At 45.6% G+C, this 22,890-nt stretch overlaps 1 protein-coding gene across 1 annotated transcript in view; it reads right to left on the bottom strand.

Annotated features, from left to right (window-relative positions):
• SLC30A4 (solute carrier family 30 member 4) overlaps positions 1-22,890 on the bottom strand; it is a 44,344-nt gene that overhangs the window by 18,109 nt on the left and 3,345 nt on the right. Inside the window, exons 2-5 of the mRNA XM_044279610.1 lie at positions 19,819-19,965; positions 17,264-17,417; positions 13,341-13,530; positions 7,874-7,979 (exon numbers count right to left, since the gene is read on the bottom strand). Coding sequence (XP_044135545.1) covers positions 7,874-7,979; positions 13,341-13,530; positions 17,264-17,417; positions 19,819-19,965 — 597 coding nt within the window. The remainder of the gene's footprint in view (positions 1-7,873; positions 7,980-13,340; positions 13,531-17,263; positions 17,418-19,818; positions 19,966-22,890) is intronic.

Raw genomic sequence — 22,890 nt, 5'->3', positions numbered from 1 at the left:
CATGTCTTTTCCCGTCACAAAATTACTTGCTGGTTGAATAAAAGTAACTAGGTCAAAATTTGCCAGGGGTATGAATAATTATGGGCAGCACTGTATATAAAACTAGATAGTTCTATGTAGGAATGTAGTACCTAGATGTAGACCATGGGCCCCATAGTTTCAAGTACCTGCCAGGGGGATGGTGAATGAAGGACAGTGATTTCTCAAACGTACAAGTGGAATTAATGTGATCTAGTATATCAGAAATTGGTGGAACGCTTTGTGCTCTTCAAGTTGGCAATAATTGCTAGTTTCATTGCTAGAAATAAATGTGCCAATACCCTTTATATTTGTTTGGTATGTTATCAAATTCCAGCTATAGTATGAGCTATTGGGTAACCCACCAGTTCAGATGCTATAGAAAAAGACCTCTTGCAACATGTTATCAAGAAGAGCGCAATACAATAGGGTATGCATTAAAGTGCTTTTACCACCACAGTTTCTCCAGCACCGATGTGAGATTCCCTGCAACATGTGACACAATCTGTCAGGGGTTTAGTACCACCAAAGCATGGTTTCTTATGTTTTTTTTCATAGTGCATTTTAACAATTTAGCAGAGAAGCGTAACGCTGTCGTCCATTGGACATTATTTTTTTTTTTAAACTCGTTTTATTGAAAAAGAGTAACAAGGCACATATATGGCATAGACATATGCATATCGTAAAATCACATACAGTAGGCTACAGCAAGTACAATGAAAACATACCGAAATGTCACATAATACAGCACAATAAAGAAAGAGTACACCATTGCACAGAAGTCATCACTTCCTTCCCTCCCAAGCACAGTGTGGACAATCAAAGCATCGAATCAAAATAAAGAGAACCTAGAGGTTCTGTGCCCCTCTCAGGGGTTGTCTGACCTTGTAGAATTGGGCGACGTGGTTAGAGTAGAGTCGCACCATAGTCCCCAAACCTTCTGAAATTTGTCAGGGCACTTCCTATTTACATATAATACTTTTTCGTATGGGATGATCTGGTTCACTAGCCTCTTCCAGATTCCCACAGTAGGAAGATCGTCCGCCATCCATTTTAGAGCTATCACCTTGCGGGCCATAAACAGGGATTCACTGAGGAGTATCTTATTGTAATGTGACCACCCGTCATTGTTTAATACGCCCAACAGACATACCTTGGGACATAACGGAATCGGACCCATACCTAATGACGACAAGACTCTAAGGATATCCTGCCAGTATGATCTGATATGGGAGCATTCCCACATCATGTGCCAGAAGTCCGCGCCAGTCTGTGAACATCTAAGGCAATCAGGCTGAGGCATCCTCCCCATCTTATGCAGCCTGGTAGGAGTCAAATAACTACGGTGCAACATATATAACTGTATCAGTCTGTTGTTAACCGACGGTGACACAGAGGTGACAGCCTCCAACGCATCCGCCCATTCCTCTGCAGTAAGATGGGTAATATTACCCTTCCACCTGGCTTCGGCTAGAATGGGTTGTGAAGACATTCGTAACCCCAACAAGTAAGTGTAAAGGGCTGAAATTAGACCCCTAGGCCCTTGTGATTTCACCACACCGATTAAGGGATATGAAGAGATGGCCCTGCTTGGATCCCTAAACTGTGCCTGCAGCGCATGCCTGATCTGCAAATATCTAAAAAATTGGGTACGCTCCAGGCCAAATTTCTCCTGAACTTGAGAAAAGGAACAAAGAACACCATTCTGATACAAGTCGCGCAGCGCATGTATCCCTAAAGATGCCCAAACCTGAGTCCCCTCTATAGATTGCAAATGTGGAAGCAATGGATTATCCCACAGGGGTATATCATCCGCCCAATCCTGATAGCGCCTCAATTTGGAGTCTCTCCAAACTTGATGTGCCAGCCTGTGAATCTGCAATAATTTCACTGACAGCGATCCCGCCCCTTCTAACACTGGCCATAAACTGGACAGCCCCAGATACTGCTGCAGGTAATATTCCATATTCACTAGAGGCTGCCCATTAACCCACCCAGCTAAAAACCTCAATTGACCCGCTAGGAAGTACAAATGAAAATCCGGGAGAGCCGCGCCCCCCGACATCCTGGACCGCTGTAACGTGTGCATGGCTAATTTATGTCTGGCCTTGCCCCAGATAAACTGCACCATTAAGGAATGAAGCCGATCAAAAAAATTCCTAGATATTGGAGTGCAGGCATGTTCCAACAAATATAGCCCCTTGGGTAGTAGGATCATCTTTATCAAGTTAATCCGTCCCATAAAAGATATAGGCAGCGTTTTCCAGATAGCAAACTTGCTAGAAAAAACTGATTCCAAAGGGGCAATATTTTTGGCGTACGCCTCTCTCGGGTCTCTGGTAATGAAAATCCCCAAATATTTAAAATGGTCCACAATCCTCAGATTATGATACTCAATGGGCCAATCAGCGTCCCATAAGGGCATGAGAGCCGACCCGACTTGGTCCAATTAATATGTAAACCCGAGTACCGACCAAATGTCTCTATAATACTGATCGCTCGTGGCAGAGACACCTCCAACTTACTAATGAACAATATGAGATCATCTGCGTACAGGCCCACTCTATCCTCCCTCCCCCCAAGCTCGACACCTGCATAGAGAGGATCCTGTCGAATGCGAAGAGCCAGGTGCTCAATGGCGATCGCAAACAGGAGAGGGGAAAGAGGGCAACCCTGCCTCGTACCTCTTTGTAAATCAAAATAAGCGGAGGTGGTACCATTCACCAAGACATTGGCTCTGGGACTTTTATACAATATCCGAATCCATTGCAGGAACCTAGGACCAAAGCCAAACTTCCCCATTACCTTCAGCAGATAGGCCCATTCTAGCGAATCGAATGCCTTCGCGGTATCGAGTGAAGCCAAGGCCCACTGCCTGTCATCCTGAGTACCAATTTGGGCTATGACTTGAGTCCTACGAATATTGCTAGAGGTCGAGCGTCCAGGTATAAACCCAGTCTGATCGCTATGTATTATGCTGGCTATCAACTTGTTCAGCCTATTGGCGAAGATCTTTGTCAGAATCTTATAGTCAAGGTTCAGCAAAGATATCGGCCGATAGGAAGCACAGTCCACTGGATCCTTATCCGGCTTCAAAAGCACTACTATAGTCGCCTCATACATAGAATCAGGCAACCTACCCAATCTCCACGCCTCCTGGAACAACGCCTTAAGTTGAGGCCCAAGGATATCCGCGTATTTAGCATATACCTCTAACGGCAGGCCATCAGGGCCAGGGGCCTTCCCATTTGCCAGGTCTCCTATAGCCTCCTGTATCTCCTCCACAGTTATGTCCTCCTCCATCACATTGCTGTCCTCCACTGATAAAGTCGGATGGTCTATCTCAGCTAAATAATTCTCCAGTTCTACCTCCGAGTGCTCCTCTCGTGAGCGGTATAGATCGCGGTAAAAGTCGGCAAAACTCGATAGGATACCTGATACAGAGTCCCTCACCACGCCATCTGAGGCCTGTATACGCAGAACCGGTGGAGCAGCCGAATTCCTATGGACAATCTGCGCCAGTACTCTCCCTGCCCTATCTCCCACCTCAAAAGCCTGTTGTTTATAAAAGAACATCTTCCTGTTACTCTTTTCATGCAAGTGTACCAGATACATCCTGCCTTTCTGCAACCAGTCCTGCCTATTCCCCTCAGAGGGATCAGCTGCAAACCTCGCCTCAGCCTCTCTAACGCAAGTGTTAAAGGAGTCCTCCTTCTCCCTGTTTTCCCTCTTGATATAAGATATAGAAGATTTAAGACACCCCCTAAGATGGGCTTTAAGGGTGTCCCACAATAATAAGGTATCCGTATCCACATCCTGTACCTCCAGAAACACTCGCAACTGGTCAGGAATCCTGTCCTGATCTTTCAGGAGGGTGAGCCAGAAGGGGTGAATTCTCAATTTAGTCCCAGATCCTCCCTCCCGTGAATCATTCAGCCTCACTAATAATGGTGTATGATCTGACACACTCCTGGGACCATGAGAGATATCTGACAATCCCAGGCATACCCCAGGGGATCCAAACACGTAATCAATCCTAGACATTGCACCGGCGGAAGGAGTGAAACAGGAATACTCTATGGAGTCCGGATGTTTCTCCCTCCACAGGTCCAACCATCCCATCTCCGCAATCCAGGACGCCAATAAGCTCGGCGCACCAGACGGCGGGGAAGCCGGATTAGCATGAAAGCGGTCCAACCGCATATCCATAACCATATTCAAATCCCCCACACACAGCAACCCAGCATGCGGGTACTGAGCTGCAAAAGTAGCCGCGGTCTGCAGAAGTGACATGTTAGCAGGTGGGGGGCAATAAATGTTTAAAATCACAAACGGCATATTATTCACATGCGCATGGACAAAAATATACCTGCCCTCTGTATCAGACTCAACCGTATGCGGCTCCCACCTAATAGACCGGTTAACAAGTAGGGATACTCCTCTTGAGTGGGAAGTACCAAATGAGTGACTAGACCATTGGACCCAGGGTTTCTTTAATCTAGATGCCGTGTCGGCCGTGAGATGGGTCTCTTTTAAGCAGAGCAAGTGTGGGTTATATCTACGGACATGCGCGAACACAGATATTCTCTTACCCGGAGCTCCCAGACCCCTCACATTCCACGACATTAACAAAATGGCAGCCATTTCTCCAGTGTCATCCAGCTACATACAGGGCTGTCTCCCCCCCAGGGACTTCCGTGCAGGCCCCTCCCCACCTTGCCACAGACATAGAATTTGCCGCCCACAAACAGTGTCATGCCATATAGTGCCCATACACAATAAAACAACATAAATGTAAACCAACCATGCCATAAACTAGCAATGAAAAACATGGTATAATGCCAAAAGACAGGTAATATCTCCTGTGCGGCTACAGATTCAGGGACCAGCATGGTCACACGATGGAAAACAGAACATGCCGGTATCTGACCAACTCCCTCAGCACGATATAGGTCGTGCTTGCAGCTATTATATGCACATAAACAGTGAAACAGCATAACTCACGCCGAGATCATAATGTCAACCCGTTGTCTTGTGCGGGCAGCGAAGCACCACCCGTAAGTGCAGAATACGTCCCGGCTGGCCCCCAAGGTCCCTGGGGTATAACAAAGGCGGGTTATGGATGTGCCGCCATGCTTCATGGCGGTGGTGGTGACCTTCGCCTCTTCCTTGCGACCCAGTCGTCCGCCTCTTTAGGATCCGTAAAAAAGATTGATCCGTCGCCGTCCACCACCCGCAACCTGGCGGGGTACGCCATAGAATACGGCAAGTTCATGTCCCTCAGTCTCCTCTTCACCGCAACGAAGGTCGCCCTCCTCTTCTGCAGGTCAGCGGAGAAATCGGGGAACAGAGACACCTTGGCATTCTCATGCATGACGGTCTGCTTCTTCCTAGCGTGGGTAAGGATCAAATCCCGGTCCTTCCAATTCAGCATGCGGGCTAGGAGGGGCTCCGGGAGGCGGCGGGCGCGCCGGTACTCTGTGGGCCCTCTCAACTGCATACGCCATAGAGAATGCCGCCTCAGGAAAGGTTGATTTAAACCAGGCCTCCAGGAATGCCGCCGGATCCTGCCCCTCCGTCCTCTCAGGTAGGCCCAAGATGCGCACGTTGTTCCTCCTGGCCCTGTTCTCCAGGTCATCACATTTTTGCTGCCATAATGAGACTGAACCCTCCAGAGCTTGTATCTTGGCGGGCAGTGGGCACGTAAGGTCCTCCAGCTCAGAGATTCTATCCTCCGTCCCCCGCACTCTGTCCCTTAGCTGCTGGACATCATGCCTGAGGAGGCCCACATCCACACGTACCTCCTCAATCTTAGTCGTGAGGGAGGTCTGGCACACCAATATCGCGGCCATCAGCTGGTCATGCGCTTCTTTAGGGGTAAGTTCTACCGTCTCTGGCACGTCGGCAGCCGCCTGCAATGCCGCCTGACCTCGGGTGTGCTGAGATCGGGGCGTTCCGCTCGCCGCGGCGCCATGTTGGGTGTCCTGGCGCGCGAATTCTTTCAGCCGGTCCGCCGCGGCCTGAGCTTTGCTGGGACTCATCCTTGACCGTACGTGAGGTCCCGGCTGTATGCTGCTTCGGTTATTTCTAAAAGCTGCTGCAGTAGCACTCAGGATGGCTCAGGATGGAAACGGGAGCCGGAGCTCAGATCAAGTGCGACCGCTCATGTCGGCCGTTAGCCACGCCCCGTCCATTGGACATTTGAGAAGGTTTTGCCTACGTCCGATTCCCAGGAGAGAAAAGGTGAAGACTAAATAAAAAAGTCTCCTTGCTCCCAATCATGACATAAATAGGTCTGAGGGGCATGGATTTCGTCGTAGGGACTGACTATAGTTTCAATAGAGTACGATTAATAGTAGCAGAGCCTCGAAGTTCTGACTGAACAAGATGTCGGTGCCTTAAGTATTTGTAAAGGTCCTTGATCGGGACATTGAAGGTGTCACATAGGTATTGGAAGGAGTGTGGATCGGACAAGGAAGCCACTTGTGATATGTTAGTGATACCCAGTGCCAACCTGGAGTTCAAATCAATGTCAGAAACAAGGAAACTGATGGAGTCAAGCGGGAGAAGTTCTAATATGGCGGTGGGTTTGCAGATGGTCAGCACATGAAACTTCATCCAATTTTTGATAGCCACGTCTAAGAAAGAGGGATTGTTTGGGAGGGGAGAGTACTGTTTTTTTTATTTAAATCAAATTTCCTACTGTTGTCCTAATGAAACCGCTTTCACTAATGCAGAATGACCGAAGAAAAGATGATACACAGAAATGATGGAGGGAAAAAAGAATGACAGAGTGAAGACAATCAGTCATGCATGAGAAGGGAGGACAGTGGAAAATTGGAAGGGGCCATTTTTGGATCAGTGCTTTAGAGGATTTTCCCACTACAGGCAGTGATGGCAGATGGATTGCTGAACAGAGAACTACAACCCAGTCCCATTGACATAATTGCAATTTTTATATATTTGAGCAGATGATTTTTATTCAACAGTTATTAAAGTTACGTAAACATAAGCAACACAGATATCTCAGATAATACCGAGACAAGTTTTCACACCATTATACATAGTTGTCAGCTGTGTACCAAAAAACAGACCCCCCCCCCCCCCCCCCAAGTGGGGGGTTGTGAGAAAAGCAAAAGCCCGGTATTTCTAATCCTGGACAAGCCCTTTAACTGTTCACAAAGTCTTTACTTCTAGTTCTGTGTATTCTGTATAATCCACGTCATTTTTGTTCTCTACATCAAAACATTTCCAATTAAACTAGTCATAGATACAACAATAAAAGTTAATGATCTGAATGTCAAGATGATCATTAACTTATCTTTATGGGACGAATCCATTCTAACCGATGGTACTTTGATCCACTAGTTGTAACAGATTTAGGTGTTCTGCTGAATTCCTCGGTTTTGTCAGCTAATGTGTGACAAGACAACCAGCTATTCCAAACCACATCAGCTAAGAATATATTAGTCATGTTCTAATAATCTATCACGTAGTCCAGCTAGACTACTGTAGAAAATGTGTAAGGCGTCTGAAAACATCACCTAGGTTGAGCTCTGGCTTAAAAGTGATCAATTTCCTGCATAGCATTAAATTTCTCCCACCACAAGTATAAAGAGACACCTAAGGCCAATTCTACATGCAACTTATTTTCTGCAATTTGCTATGCAGATTTACTGCAGAATTTAACCTATGCACTGCAAGAGGTGCAGTCCAAGACAATTCTCCATAAGAATAAGCAATCTGCTGCACTTCCATGATTCCTGTATTGCACTGTAAACTGGAACAGATTTGTGGTGCAAAGTTTGCATTGCAAATCCATGGCAGTTATATATAAAGCAAAATTTCTACTCACCTTCAAGTATAATTAGTACAGTGTCTCTTACAATGCGCACTGTGGTGAACAGGACGAGTACGGAAAATACGTAGGTACAGATGGGGTCTGCAAGCTTGTATTCTGGCTGGAGAAGTAAAGTAAACATTAGATTTAAATCCATCATTTCTACGAATGCCCTCAGTTCATCAGTCTAATAGCAATGTGTGGGAAAATCTGAAAACAGTGGAAACCAGTAGTGATGAAAGCACAATCTTCACCGACCTTGATGTAAAAAACTATTCCCGTGTTCATTACTACAACTGTTGACAGATGTAGAAGGCTAGCTTTACATGATGTTTGGGACATTTGTCCTCCTGTAAGATCAAAAAGAAACCTTGACTGCGGCACACGGGGGAAATATTCCCTACAAAACTTTGGAGCTGTTTTCATTACCCCTTGTGCCACAATCCACTCCTTTTGATCAAAAAGGCAAATCTAAGAACAACCTGCCAAACATCATGTAAACCTAGCTAGAAAGGGCATAGATGGGCATTTTATATATAGGCACAACTCTGCAGACAGATGCCCTATAATATTGTGTGAAGCCGAAAATCTATCTGTATGACGGATTATTTAAGGGTTTTTATTTTTAGCAACGTTAGTAATTGGAATCTTAATTAATGATGGCATGTTAAACATGATCTGGGTCTGTCTTACCATCAGATGTCAGGCCCACTTTACATGTAGCAATTAGCTCTCAGATTACACACATTTTTAAAGGGAGTCTTGATTCTTTTCTTCATTCTAGAGAAAAGGTGCTTATAATCCATATAGAAATGAGCTGTTAAGTGCACCAAGGGCGACATAAGACACTCTTTGCACCTTTGCTCCACCTCTCCTTCTTGCTTGATTGCAGGGCCAGAGGGAAGACTATGCAGGAACCTGACCCTGTACATCTAGGAAGGGGGGGGGATGCTGGCAGAGGAAGCAGGAGGTGCCAGCGTGCACAGATTGTGTTGGACTAGAGTTGAGCGAACTTTCAAGTTTGACGTCCAAAGTTCGGGTTATTGAACAAGCATGCACCACGGAAGCCTGTAAGAGGCATTCCATCATAATAGAAGTCTGTGGCCAGCATACACTTCATGACGGAATGGCTCAGTCATACAATTCCGCTACCACGGATCATAACGGGATTCTTCAATAACCCGAACTTTGGACGCCGAACTTAAAATACAAGTTTGCTCAACACTATGTTGGACTAGGATTGGGCGATATCAAAAATATTCCCACGATAACGATATTAACCCTTTCATGACCAAGGGTCATTGATGCCCCAGTGTCCAGGTCAAAATTTACAAATCCGACATGCGTCACTTTATGTGGTAATAGCTTTGGAACACTTAACCATGCCATTCTGAGATTGTTTTCTCGTGACACATTGTACTTCATGATAGTCATATATTTGAGTCAATATATTTCACCTTTATTTATGAAAAAAAAAAAAGAAATTCTTTAACACATTGAGGGTTAACAGCCAAACAAAACTCAATATTTATTACCCTGATTCCGCGGTTTACATAAACACCCCACATGTGGTCGTAAACTGCTGTACGGGCACACTGCAGGGCGCAGAAGGAAAGGAATGCCATACGGTTTTTGGAAGGCAGATTGTGCTGGATTGGATTTCTGAAAGCCATATGTTTTTTATTTTTCTGCCGATCGTCTTGTGCAGGGGCTCGTTTTTTGCAGAAAGTGTTGAGGTTTTTAATGGTACCATTTTTGGGTGCATAGGATTTTTTGATCATTCATTATTACACTTTATGGGGCAAGGTGACCCAAAAATTGGCTGTTTTGGAACAGTTTTCATTTATTTATTTTTACAGCGTTCATCTGAGGAGTTAGGTCATATAATAGTTTTATAGAGAAGATCTTTACGGATGTGGCAATACCTAATATGTATACTTTCTTATATATTTAAGTTTTACACAATAATAGCATTTCTGAAACCAAAAAAATTATGTTTTAGTGTATCTATAGTCAGAGCCATAGCTTTTTTATTTTTTGGGCGATTGTCTTAAATAGGGTATCATTTTTTGCGGGACGAGGTGACGGTTTGATTGGTACTATTTTGGGGGTCATACGCCTTTTTGATCGCTTGCTGTTGCCCTTTTTGTGATGCAAGGTGACAAAAACGGCTTTTTATTTTTTATGGTGTTTATCGGACGGGGTCTATCATGTGATATCTTTATAGAGATGGTCGTTACGGACGCGGTGATACCTAATATGTGTAGTTTTTTTATTTTTCATAGGAAAAGGCAATTTTTTTTAATTTTACATTTTTATTTATTTATTTATTTTTATTAATTTTTTCACTTTTTTTTTTATCAAGTCCCTCTTGGATCTTGAAGATCCAGTGGCGCTGTACTATACTTTGCAATGCTCTTGCATTGCAAAGTGTAAGGCCTCTTTCACACGGGCGTCAGTTTTTTTGCCCGGATAAGAGCCGGGTGCGTTGCGGGAAAATGCGCGATTTTCCCGCGCGAGTGCAAAACATTGTCATGCGTTGCACTCGCGTGAGAAAAATCGCGCATGTTTGGTACCCAAACCCGAACTTCTTCATAGAAGTTCCGGCTTGGGATTGATGTTCTGAAGACTGTATTATTTTCCCTTATAACATGGTTATAAAGGGAAAATAATAGCATTCTGAATACAGAATGCATAGTAAAACAGCGCTAGAGAGGGGTTAAAAAAATAAAAATAATTTAACTCACCTTAGTCCACTTGCTCGCGAAGCTGGCATCTCCTTGTGTCTCCGCTGCTGATGAACAGGACCTGAGGTGAGCTGCTCCATTAAATACAGGTTAAGGACCTTCGATGACGTCACTCCGGTCATCACATGGTACGTCACATGATCTTTTACCATGGTGATTCACCATGGTAAAAGACCATGTGATGACCGGAGTGACGTCATCGAAGGTCCTTAAGCTCTATTTAATGGAGCAGCTCACCCCAGGTCCTGTTCATCAGCAGCGGAGACACAAGGAGATGCCAGCTTCGCGAGCAAGTGGACTAAGGTGAGTTAAATTATTATTATTTTTTTTAACCCCTCTAGCGCTGTTTTACTATGCATTCTGTATTCAGAATGCTATTATTTTCCCTTATAACCATGTTATAAGGGAAAATAATAATGATCGGGTCTCCATCCCGATGGTCTCCTAGCAACCATGCGTGCAAATCGCACGGCATCCGTACTTGCTTGCGGATGCCATCCGATTTTCACACACCCCATTCACTTCTATGGGGCCTGCGTCACGTCAAAAATCGGACAATATAGAGCATGCTGCGATTTCAACTGAACGCACAAGTGATGCGTTAAAAACATCGCTCATGTGCACAGCCCCATAGAAATGAATGGGTCAGGATTTAGTGCGGGTGCCATACGTTCGCCGCACGGATCGCACCCGCACGGAAAACTCGCCCGTGTGAAAGGGGCCTAATACATTCAGATGCCCTGTAGGTGGCAACAACGGACGCTTTTGCAAAGCGTCTGGTTGCCATGGCAACCATCGGGGCTGCCATCGCAGCGCGGCAGCCCCGATGGTGGAGAGGGAGCCCCCTCCCTCTATTAACCCCATGGATGCCGCTGCATCTATGGGGTTACAGAACTTACAGCAGAGTGTCAGCATAAAGCTGACACTCTAATGATGGCGGCGGATCAGGAATGGAGCCGCCGCCATCAAACACAGCAGAGGGGCAGACGGGGGGGTGTCACGCCAGCAGGGGGCGGACTCAAGGAGGGGGCAGCACTGTGGAAGATGGGGAACAGATGGAGGGGGCACAGATGGGTGTCTGCACAGATCGGGGGGGGGGGGGGCGAGGCACAAATGGGGGGGCTGCATGGATTGGAAAAGGGGGGGCACGAGGACACAGATTTCAGGCTCTGATCTGCAGAGCGCAGATCAGAGCCTGAAATCTGCTCTTTTTTTTTCACTGCCGCAATCCGATTTGGTTAGTCTGCACAGACTAACCAATCGGATCGATTGCCGGCAAGGGGCCACTCTGATTGGTCCCTTGCCGGCATTACTGCACTGTATGCAGCGCTTGGATTAAAGAGCTGCCAGAACGTTTATATACGTGGTAGCTGCACGGGGTATGTGCAGCTATCATGTATATATACAGATTGCGGTCGGGAAGGGGTTAAGAAATGTATCGCGATAATGATAAATCGCGATAAATACCCATTTCGAAAAAAATAAAACAATTGGGGCCACAATGAGACATTACACTGTATGGGGGGCCAAAAGGAGACATTATGCACTGTATGGGCAGGCAGAAGGCCACCAAGAGACATTATATAATATATATGGGCTGGCCGCTCGGCAGGCAGTGGGCCACAAGAGTCACCAGGGCCACTAGGAGACATTATACTGTCTGGACTTAGGAACTATACTGTAAGAGGGCCACAAGGTGACATTATACTGGATGGGACAACAATTTGTAACCCCTCCGCCATCAGTATAATAATGTCTTGTGGCCCCAGTATGGGGGCAACAGAGAGACATTATAGTTTATCAAGTGCCATCACCATGTGCAGTGCAGCTTGCAGGCAGGGCCAGGACCGCAGAAGACAGACAGTTCCACCTTTATTTCTGACACCTGGGCCGTTAGGGTCTCTCACTCCTCTTCCCCCACCTTGGCATGAACATGGACTGCTGACTGACTTTGCGCGCCTCCTGTGCTTGGCCAGTGGGCGGACACTTGAATATGGGAGCGAAGAGGAGCTGGGGGCTGCAGGAACTAAAACGTACGGTACGCAGATGCACCATGCAGGGGCGGGCTGACACAGATTTGGGAGCGGTCAGCATGCATATGACATCACCAAATACCGCGGTTATTTGGAAACAGCAATATCGCCATATCGCTGTTCCTTAATACCACGGTATATCGTTGACACCGGTTTACCGCTCAACCCTATGTTGAGCGGTAACTATGTGAAATATATCATTACATTCAGCTGAGCTGGTCTTACCAGGCATTGTATCTGCTTTCATCCTGGGGGCCAAGTACCATTTGTAAATGGAACTATATGGTAATGGTAACTATCCATAGCTGATCTGTATACAATATCCACTTGCCTCCTCCTGACATTTCCATCGTAACACAGCAGGAAACAATCAGTGCTCAAAAGGGGCATCTGAAGCCTCGGATTCCCAGGACACTGGAAATTTGGGAGTGAGAGAAAAATGGCCCAGCCTTCATAAATATACATTTCTCTGCAGTGCTCAGGAAGGGGTTTATTTGCACTTTGTCCTCATGACCTGCCATCGGAATTAAAGCGCCCAGTGACCGTCACGTGAATTGTTATGGAAGAAATAATCCTGAAACTGATGCTTGGCAAACAGCTAATGCGGTAACCTTGGAGGAGACGCGATGCTGCTAACCTCGCCAATTATAAGATAATACAGTGGTTTCTTTAATGGGACTTATTTCCATATGGGACTCTTACCTTAAAACGAATGATATATGCTGCAATGAGTACACCAACACTTTGAGCAAGGTCTCCCAGCGCATGTACAAATGCGGCTCGTACTGCCAGGCTACTGTGACTGTGGCCATGAGCAGTGGGGGGTGGGTTTGTAGGGCCACCATGAGAGTGTGAATGAGGATGTCCCGCCTGATTCAACAAAAATCCCATTCTGTAAAAAAATTAATAAAATAAAAATGTTAGAGAAGTGGAAAGGAAATACAGGGTGGCTCACAAAAGTAGCCCGCCTCCAATATCTCCAAATCAAACTGCCTAATAGTAAATCTGTCTTAGGGTACTTTCACACTTGCGACAGAGGATTCCGGCAGGCAGTTCCGTCGCCGGAACTACCTGCCGAATCAGTCAAAACGTATGCAAACTGATGGCATTTGTCAGACGGATCAGGATTCTGATCCGTATGACAAAGGCATTGAAATATTGGTTCCGTCTCTCCGGTGTCATCCAGAAAAACGGATCCAGCATTTATTTTTTTTACATTTTTTGCAGTCTGAGCATGTGCACACCGCAATGCCAGATCAGTTTTGCCGGAACGCTTAATGCATTTAAATAGGGAAAAATGCTGGATCTGGATCAGCATGCTGCGGAACTATCTCAGTCCTGAACGGATTGCTCTCCATTCAGAATGCATTAGAATAAAACTGATCAGTTATTTTCCAATATTGAGCCCCTAGAACGGAACTCAATGCCGGAAAAGAATAACGCTAGTGTGAAAGTACCCTTAGTTGTCCATAGCAATCAATCACAGCTCAGCTTTAATTTTTTCAGAGCCCTGTAGGAACTGAAAGCCGAGCTCTGATTGGTTGTTATGGACAACTAATGGCTCTTTCACACTTGCGTTGTCCGGATCCGGCGTGTACTCCATTTGCCGGAATTACACGCCGCATCCGGAAAAACGCAAGTGAACTGAAAGCATTTGAAGACGGATCCGTCTTCAAAATGCGTTCAGTGTTACTATGGGGGAGCAGTATACTTACAGCCCGTGCGGCTCCCGGGGCGCTACAGAATGACGTCAGAGCGCCCCATGCGCATGGATGACGTGCCATGCAATCACGTCATCCATGCGCGTGGGGCGCCCTGACGTCACTCTGAAGCACCCCGGGAGCCGCACGGACTGTAAGTATACTGCTCCCCACTACACTTTTCCATGGCTGCCAGGACTTTAGCATCCTGGCAGCCATGGTAACCATTCAGAAAAAGCTAAACGTCGGATCCGGCAATGCGACGAAACGACGTTTAGCTTAAGGCCGGATCAATGCCTTTCAATGGGCATTAATGCCGGATCCGGCCTTGCGGCAAGTGTTCAGGATTTTTGGCCGGAGCAAAAAGCGCAGCATGAACTGAACTGAAGACAGTTTTTAACTTTTTTTTTACCCAGACCCACTTAGTTCTTGAAGATCCAGTGGGTCTGATGTCTGTATAATACAGTATAGTATATTGTACTGTATTTTACTTACTCTGTCTGAGCAGATCTATGCCTTTAGCACAGATCTGTTCAGCACCATGGACAGCAGCATGCTGAGAAGGCGTCCTGTTGCCATGGGAACCTTCCCCGTCTGCCACAACTGAGCAGACGGGAAAGGGGAAGGAGGGGAGCTCCCTCCCTCTGTCACCCCATCCTGTCTGGGGGCTGCAAAGGCACAGCAGCCCCCCCGATGGGAGAGGGAGGGAGCTCCCTGACTGTTAACCTTTTCCATACTGCGGTCCGTATGGAAAGGGTTAAACAGCTGACATCGCAGCACAGATGTCAGACGTTTATACCAGAGTGTCAGCAATGTGCTGACACTCTGGTATATACCCACTGAACACCAATAAATATTCAAGAGGAGGCGGGTGGGGGGGGATCACGATCCCGCCTGCCGCAACCCACCCGCCGCATAAAATCATTCAGGGGTGCAGGGGGGAGGGGGTGAAAAAATATCTTTTATTCTGGGCATTTTAAAGTTTCTGATCCCCGCGGTCCCTATCAGAAACTGCAGAAAGCGTAGGTGTGAATTGACCTGCAGTTTGCAGCGATCGCCGATACAAAGGGGGGGGGTCACAGCACCCTCCCCTCGGCATTGACCCTGGGTGCCTGGCTGTGTGTAACAGCCCGGCACTCAGCGCTGTCACCATGTCTGCAGACATGGTGACAGTTTAATGCCATGACGAGTATACTCGTCATACAGCGCTAAGTAGCAGTGCTCGTCATAGGTCCTTAACATGTTAAACTAATAACACACAAAGAATTAAATGTTACCATGTTTTGTATTAAACACACCATGTAAACATTCACAGTGCAGGTGGAAAAAGTATGTGAACCTCTAGACCAAGCAGGGTCAACCTGCGGCCCTCCAGCTGTTGCAAAACTACAACTCCCAGCATGCCTGAACAGCCTACAGCAGCGCATTGTGGGAGTTGTAGTTTTTACAACAGCTGGTGGGCCGCAGGTTGAGCATGCCTGCCCTAGACTAATGACATCTCCAAGAGCTAATTGGAGTGAGGTGTCAGCCAACTGGAGTCCAATCAATGAGATGAGATTGGAGGTGTTGGTTACAACTGCCCTGCCCTATAATAATAATAATTAAAAAACACACACACACACACACACACACACACACACGTTCTGGGTTTGCTTTTCACAAGAAGCATTGCCTGATGTGAATGATGCCTCGCACAAAAGAGCTCTCAATTAAGAAATGTTGACTTGCATAAAGCTAGAAAGGGTTATAAAAGTATCTCCAAAAGCCTTGCTGTTCATCAGTCCACGGTAAGACAAATTGTCTATAGATAGAGAAAGTCTACCCTAGGAGTGGCCGTCCTGTAAAGATGACTGCAAGAGCACAGCGCAGACTGCTCAATGAGGTGAAGAAGAATGTCAGCTAAAGACTTACAAAAGTCTCTGGCATATGCCAACATCCCTGTTAGCGAATCTACGATACGTAAAATTCTAAACAAGAATGGATTTCATGGGAGGATAGCACTGCTGTCCAAAAAAAAAAACATTGCTGCACGTTTACAGTTTGCACAAGAGAGCACCTGGATGCTCCACAGCAATACTGTCAAAATATTCTGCGGACAGATGAAACCCACAACACTATGTGTGGAGAAAGAGAGGCACAGCAAATCAACATCAAAACCTCATACCAACTGTGAAGTATGGTGGTGGGGGCATCATGGTTTGGGGCTGCTTTGCTGTGTCAGGGCCTGGACGGATTGCTATCATCGAAGGAAAAACAAATTCCCAAGTTTATCAAGACATTTTTCAGGAGAACTTAAGGCCATCTGTCCACCAGCTGAAGCTCAACAGAAGATGGGTGTTGCAACAGAATAACGACCCAAAGCATAGAAGTAAATCAACAACAGAATGGCTTAAACAGAAGAAAATACGCCTTCTGGAGTTGCCCAGTCAGAGTCCTGACCTCAACTCGATTGAGATGCTGCAGCATGACCTCAAGAAAGCGATTCACACCAGACATCCCAAGAATATTGCTGAACTGACACAGTTCTGTAAAGAGGAATGGTCAAAAATTACTCCTGACCGTTGTGCAGGTCTGATCTGCAACTACAGGAAACGTTTGGTTGAAGTTATTGCTGCCAAAGGAGGTTCAACCAGTTATTAAATCCAAGGGTTCACATACTTTTTCCACCTGCACTGTGAGTTTTTACATGATGTGTACAATAAAAACATGGTAACATTTAATTCTTTGTGTGTTATTAGTTTAAGCAGACTGTGATTGTCTATTGTTGTGACTTAGATGAAGATCAGATCACATTTTATGCCCAATTTGTGAAGAAATCCATATCATTCCAAAGGGTTCACATACTTTTTCTTGCAACTGTATATAGATACACACTTAACTGCAGAATCAGTCTAGTCACCCTTACCAGCCAAGTGTTTAACTTACATGAGGTTCACCGCAACACCGACAGCCGCCGTTATCAGCATTACATCTCCATTAATGCTGTAGTCCATGTGAATTGTTCTCTGAACTGCTTCATAAAGCAAAAATCCTGTGAGAACGTACACCAGTAACACACTGATGATGGCCGACAGAACCTCTGCAAGGACAGAAGAGAAGATGAGCTCCACATGCACCGAACGAGATCAGGTTAGATCAGATGTGCTCCATGGGATAAATCCGGCTGTTTTACGCGAGCATGTATCCTGCCTGCGCCTTGGAACAGAAGGAAACATTTGCCTTCAATGTGCAGCTTCACTGTCCACCCATCAGCAGACAGAGGTAATTTATGAAATAACAGTCTGCTGCCAGGATCACGAGGGGCAGCAGTAAAAGTGAAGGAAGCGACTCTCACATTGAAAAGGATGCACATGTAGATGTAAAACTGAGAAAATCCATTCACTGGAATTTTGAAAGAGTTTTCGTGTACTCCCCCTGAGCAAAAACCCACTTTGAGTCAAATACACATCTTCCATATTGAGCAATAGCACAGTCATTGGCATAAAGTGATGTATTGCAGTAGACGAGTAAAGATACCCATTATAAACCAGTTCATCAAGAGTAAATATGCATTACTAAACTATAAATAATGGGCTTATGTAAGGTTTACATTTTAAGTGCAGGTTACAAAATGAAAGCTGAACCCTTGGGTGCGGCCACTACCCCTAGTGTTGAGAGTTTGGTTCGAAGTTTTAAAGTGGTTTTCCACTAGCGAAGTTATTCAACGATGTGTCTTCGGCTCATCGGAGTCCATACATTTTAATAGTGTATGGAGACGGATCTCCGTACAGTATTAAATCAGAAGTTTTGAGCGAAGCAACCTTCGGTTCTGCATCCCAAGCTCGCTTTGCTCAACACTAATTACCCCTTTCACCGTCAAGGAACTATTGTATATAATATGTCAGTACTTCTTGTAGGCAGAGATTAGATCTCTATATCCTAGCTTTCAATTCTGTGACGTCTCTCTGGCTCAGTGGGTAGCACTGGTGCCTTGTAGGGTTGGGGGTCCTGGATTTGAATCCAACCAAGGTCAACATCTGCATGGAGTTTGTATCTGCTCCATGTACATCAGTTTCCCCAACACTCCAAAAATATGCAGGTTATTTCAGAGTTTACATTGTGAACCCCTCCAATAAGAGTGACTTCAATCTCCATACTGTGCTGCGGAATATGTAAGCGCTATATAAACTAATACAGTAAGTGATGGGGGGAGATGCTGCAACTGACATCCGGAACACAGATCAGTCCCGGTTACTACCATCCATTCTCTCGTAGAGTGACCCCTGGGGGGGGGGGGGGGGGGGAATACAAGAATTCACCCCATCACAGGGTTCTCCACTTTGAACTACCCCTACTAAGGCATGCATTTTGTACTCACTCTGTACAAGACCCTCCCCTATTAAACGGGTTGTGTGCTGTAATGATATTGATGACCTATCCCCAGGATAGGTCATCAATATCATATCTGAGGGTCTAACTTTCTGTATCCCTGATTATCAGTTGCTTGAAGTGGTTGTGGTGCCTGTGCAAGCACTGTATCATCTTCAAAGTTTACCTGCACACCATCTAGCTAGTAGTGGTAATGCAGCGTAATAACTGCTCATCCCATTCACTTGGTGTGCACCGAGGTAAACTTTGAAGAGGAAACAGGGTTCACACAAGCGCCGAAACCCTAATCAGCAGGGGTGTCAGGAGCCAGACCTCTGCCGATCTGATATTTGCTGAAGATAGGTCATCAGTATTGTTACAGTGCACAACCCCTTAGAACTGAGAATTCCCAAAAAAGGGAATCTGGTTTTCAGGTTCACAATTTGGGAATTCAAAGGCTAAGGACAATGGCATTACAAGTGAAGCAAACATCAGTGACCTCTACCATTTATTGTAGCCATTTCTGACACATATTTCACTTCATTTAAAGGCTATGTACACATTTGGAGGCAATTTTTTTGTATTATGGCATTGTACTAGTTTTGAGCTTAAAGTCATTTTTTTTTTAAATCGATTTTTATTAAAAATGATGAGCCGCTTTCTCTGCGCAGCTTTGAGTTTATCTACTAGCAGGATTTGCATTTTCTCTTTGCTCCATCAGGCAGGGAACTGACTGCTTCTTATCTCTGCTCTCTAACCTTTCAAACACTTATAGCTCAGTTCTTATCTTACTGATAAGAATGTGGTTTAGGCTACTTTCACACTTGCGTCTTGTGCGGATCAGTCATGGACGGATCCGTTCAGATAATACAACCGTCTTCATCCGTTCAGATCAGATCCATTTGTATTATCTTTAACATAGCCAAGACAGATCCATTTTGAACACCATTGAAAGTCAATGGAGGACGGATCAGTTTTCTATTGTGGCAGTGAAAACGGATCCGTCCTCATTCACTTACTGGTACATTGTGTACCAGGACGGATCCGTTTGTCTCAGTTTCATCAGACGGACACCAAGATTTTTAGCCCGTAAAAGGTGTACATAGCCTTTAAGTAGCGCAAGCTAAACCTACCTAAGCGGTGGAATCCAAATGTAAAACGCTTGTTTGGAGACTTTGCGGACAACCACAGTGCAAGTAAAGTCAGGATAATACTGCTCAGATCAGTAAGCATATGAAGTGCATCCGTCATGATCGCCAGGCTGTTGGCAACATACCCACCTGTTTAAAAGGATTAAAAAGTTAAGTACATTGAGAAGAATTTTTTAATTAGACTTTACCAGGCAGGGCGCTTATGAAATAAGATATAAACAAGCTGACTTTTAGAAATAACATAACGCAATTTCCTTGTGATATGGAAAGTTTATTTTTCCATCAAGGACTACTCCCTTTCTCCAGATGGAGATGCTGATATAGTGTCTCTAAGGGCTCTTTCACACTTGCGTTCTTGTCTTCCGGCATAGAGTTCCGTCGCCGGGGCTCTATGCCGGAAGAATCCTGATCAGTTTTATCCTAATGCATTCTGAATGGAGTGAAATCCGTTCAGGATGTCTTCGGTTCCGGAACGGAACGTTTTTTGGCCGGAGACAATACCGCAGCATGCTGCGCTTTTTGCTCCGTCCAAAAATCCTGAACACTTGCCGCAAGGCCGGATCCGGAATTAATGCCCATTGAAAGGCATTGATCCAGATCCGGCCTTAAAGGGACACTGACAGGGCCAATAAGCATATTGAGGTATGTATATATATATATATATATATATATATATATATATATATATATATATATATATATATATATATATATATATATATATATATATATATAGCAGTACAGGTCTTATAATGGGTATTACAATCATCTAAGTATCCCCCCTGTCCACATTATACATACAGTAAACTTAAGTTTTATAACCTGCTCCAACGGTCTTCAATCTGCCCAAGGGGCGGCGTTTCACCTCTCTTGCGCCCAGCCAGCCTCCCCCAACTGCCGCTTTGAAGCGCCGCCCAGCAAACTGAATATTCAGTTTGCTGGGCGGCTTCTGCGGTCCCCGCTCTGAAGCGCTGCGCTTAACAGTGCCCAGCGCATGCGCCGGATCTTGTGAAGTCCTGTACAGTAAGCGCCGCCCAGCTCATCAATATTCACTTCGCTGGGCGGCGCTTACTGTCCCCGACTTCACAAGATCCGGCGCATGCGCAGGGCACTGTTCAGCGCAGCGCTTCAGAGCGGGGACCGCAGAAGCCGCCCAGCAAACTGAATATTCAGTTTGCTGGGCGGCGCTTCAAAGCGGCAGTTGGGGAGGCTGGCTGGGCGCAAGAGAGGTGAAACGCCGCCCCTTGGGCAGATTGAAGACCGTTGGAGCAGGTTATAAAACTTAAGTTTACTGTATGTATAATGTGGACAGGGGGGATACTTAGATGATTGTCATACCCATTATAAGACCTGTACTGCCAGATATATACCTCAATATGCTTATTGGCCCTGTCAGTGTCCCTTTAAGCTAAACGTCGTTTCAGCGCATTGCCGGATACGACGTTTAGCTTTTTGTCAATGGTTACCATGGCTGCCGGGACGCTAAAGTCCTGGCAGCCATGGTAAAGTGTAGTGGGGAGCGGGGGAGCAGCATACTTGCCATCCGTGTGGCTCCCAGAGCGCTCCAGAGTGACGTCAGGGCGCCCCAGGCGCATGGATGATGTGATCGCATGGCACGTCATCCATGCGCATGGGGCACTCTGACGTCATTCTGGAGCGCCCCGGCAGCCGCGCGGACTGTAAGTATACCGCTCCCCCGCTCCCCGCTCCTACTATGGCAACCAGGACTTTAATAGCGTACTGGCTGCCATAGTAACTCTGAAAGCATTTTGATCAGTCTTAAAATGTTTTCAGTACACTTGCGTTTTTCCGGATCCGGCGTGTACCTCCGGCAAGTGGCCTAAGCCCTCAACCCCTTGTCAAGGGGGAAACAAAGTAGCAATTTTTTTTAAAGTCAACTCACAGATGACACTATTATTTCTAGTGTAGAGTAACTTTTGTCAAAATTATAGATTTTAAAACTTAGTCACTGTACTTTCACACAATTTAATAGAGAATGGAGTAACTATCAAATTTCTAAATCACTTCACATAAAAGATATGCCTGCATCCACCTGAAAAAAAGCTGTAAAGTCATGACCACTAGAGGTCTCCCTTCCACCTAAGCTGCTGTCCTCTGCCTGTTGTCAGGCAAGAGCCGACCCTGGTAACAGAGACTCAGAAGACTGCTCACAGGAAGTGGGGGTGTCAGAGGTAGCTGATATCCTGAGCCTGATAAAACAACTGCTTCTACACTCCTTTTGAGCGTCACAGGAACCTCCTGCCTTTCTGAAAACAAACAGTGGGAACTAAGGCAAAGGATGTCACAGCAGTACAGTGCTAGCATAAGAGATATGCCCCCTACTTCTGAGTGAAATGGATCTAGCCGTGCAGTTGAAAAAAACGCTGGGAAAAAAAAAAAATTAGGGAAGCGCAAACATAACTGTTCCTTCACAGTCATGATTGTACAAAGCAGCATAGCCATTATGCAAACTTTTTTTTGAACACTCAAGTATGCTTTAACGTATGCAACTTAAAAAAGCCATTGGTTTTGAGTGTCAAACTTGACCCAACCCCACTGAACACAATGAAGGAAATTTACTACTGTGATTGTGCCTAGCCATTCTAGAGCATAATGGCACATCAGGTTTAAGACCTATTTATGAAGCAAATGTGCCAAAAAGTGCAACCGAGAACCAAAATTGTGGAAGAAAGTAAGGCAATTGATAATTAGTGTAAAGTTAGACAAAAGTACCTAGCCATACAGCAAATTTATAATCCAGCATCAGCCACTGGGATACACTAAACAGTCTCACGATACTCTGAATATTAGGCTACTTTCACTCCTGCGTTTAGGTGCGGATACATTGTGTCAATGTAAACGGATCCGTCCCCATTGACTTACATTGTAAGTCAGGACGGATCCGTTTGGCTCCGCATCGCCAGGCGGATACCAAAACGCTTCAAGCAGCATTTTGGTGTCCGCCTCCAGAGCGGAACGGAGCCAAATTGATGCATTCTGAACGGATCCTTATCCATTCAGAATGCATTGGGGCTAAACTGATCCGTTTTGGTC

The sequence above is a fragment of the Bufo gargarizans genome, chromosome 2 (assembly GCF_014858855.1).
Source record: "Bufo gargarizans isolate SCDJY-AF-19 chromosome 2, ASM1485885v1, whole genome shotgun sequence".
NCBI classification, from domain to species: domain Eukaryota; kingdom Metazoa; phylum Chordata; class Amphibia; order Anura; family Bufonidae; genus Bufo; species Bufo gargarizans.
The sequence above is the reverse complement of the archived record's forward strand: the minus strand, read 5'-3'. Positions and strand labels throughout refer to the sequence as shown.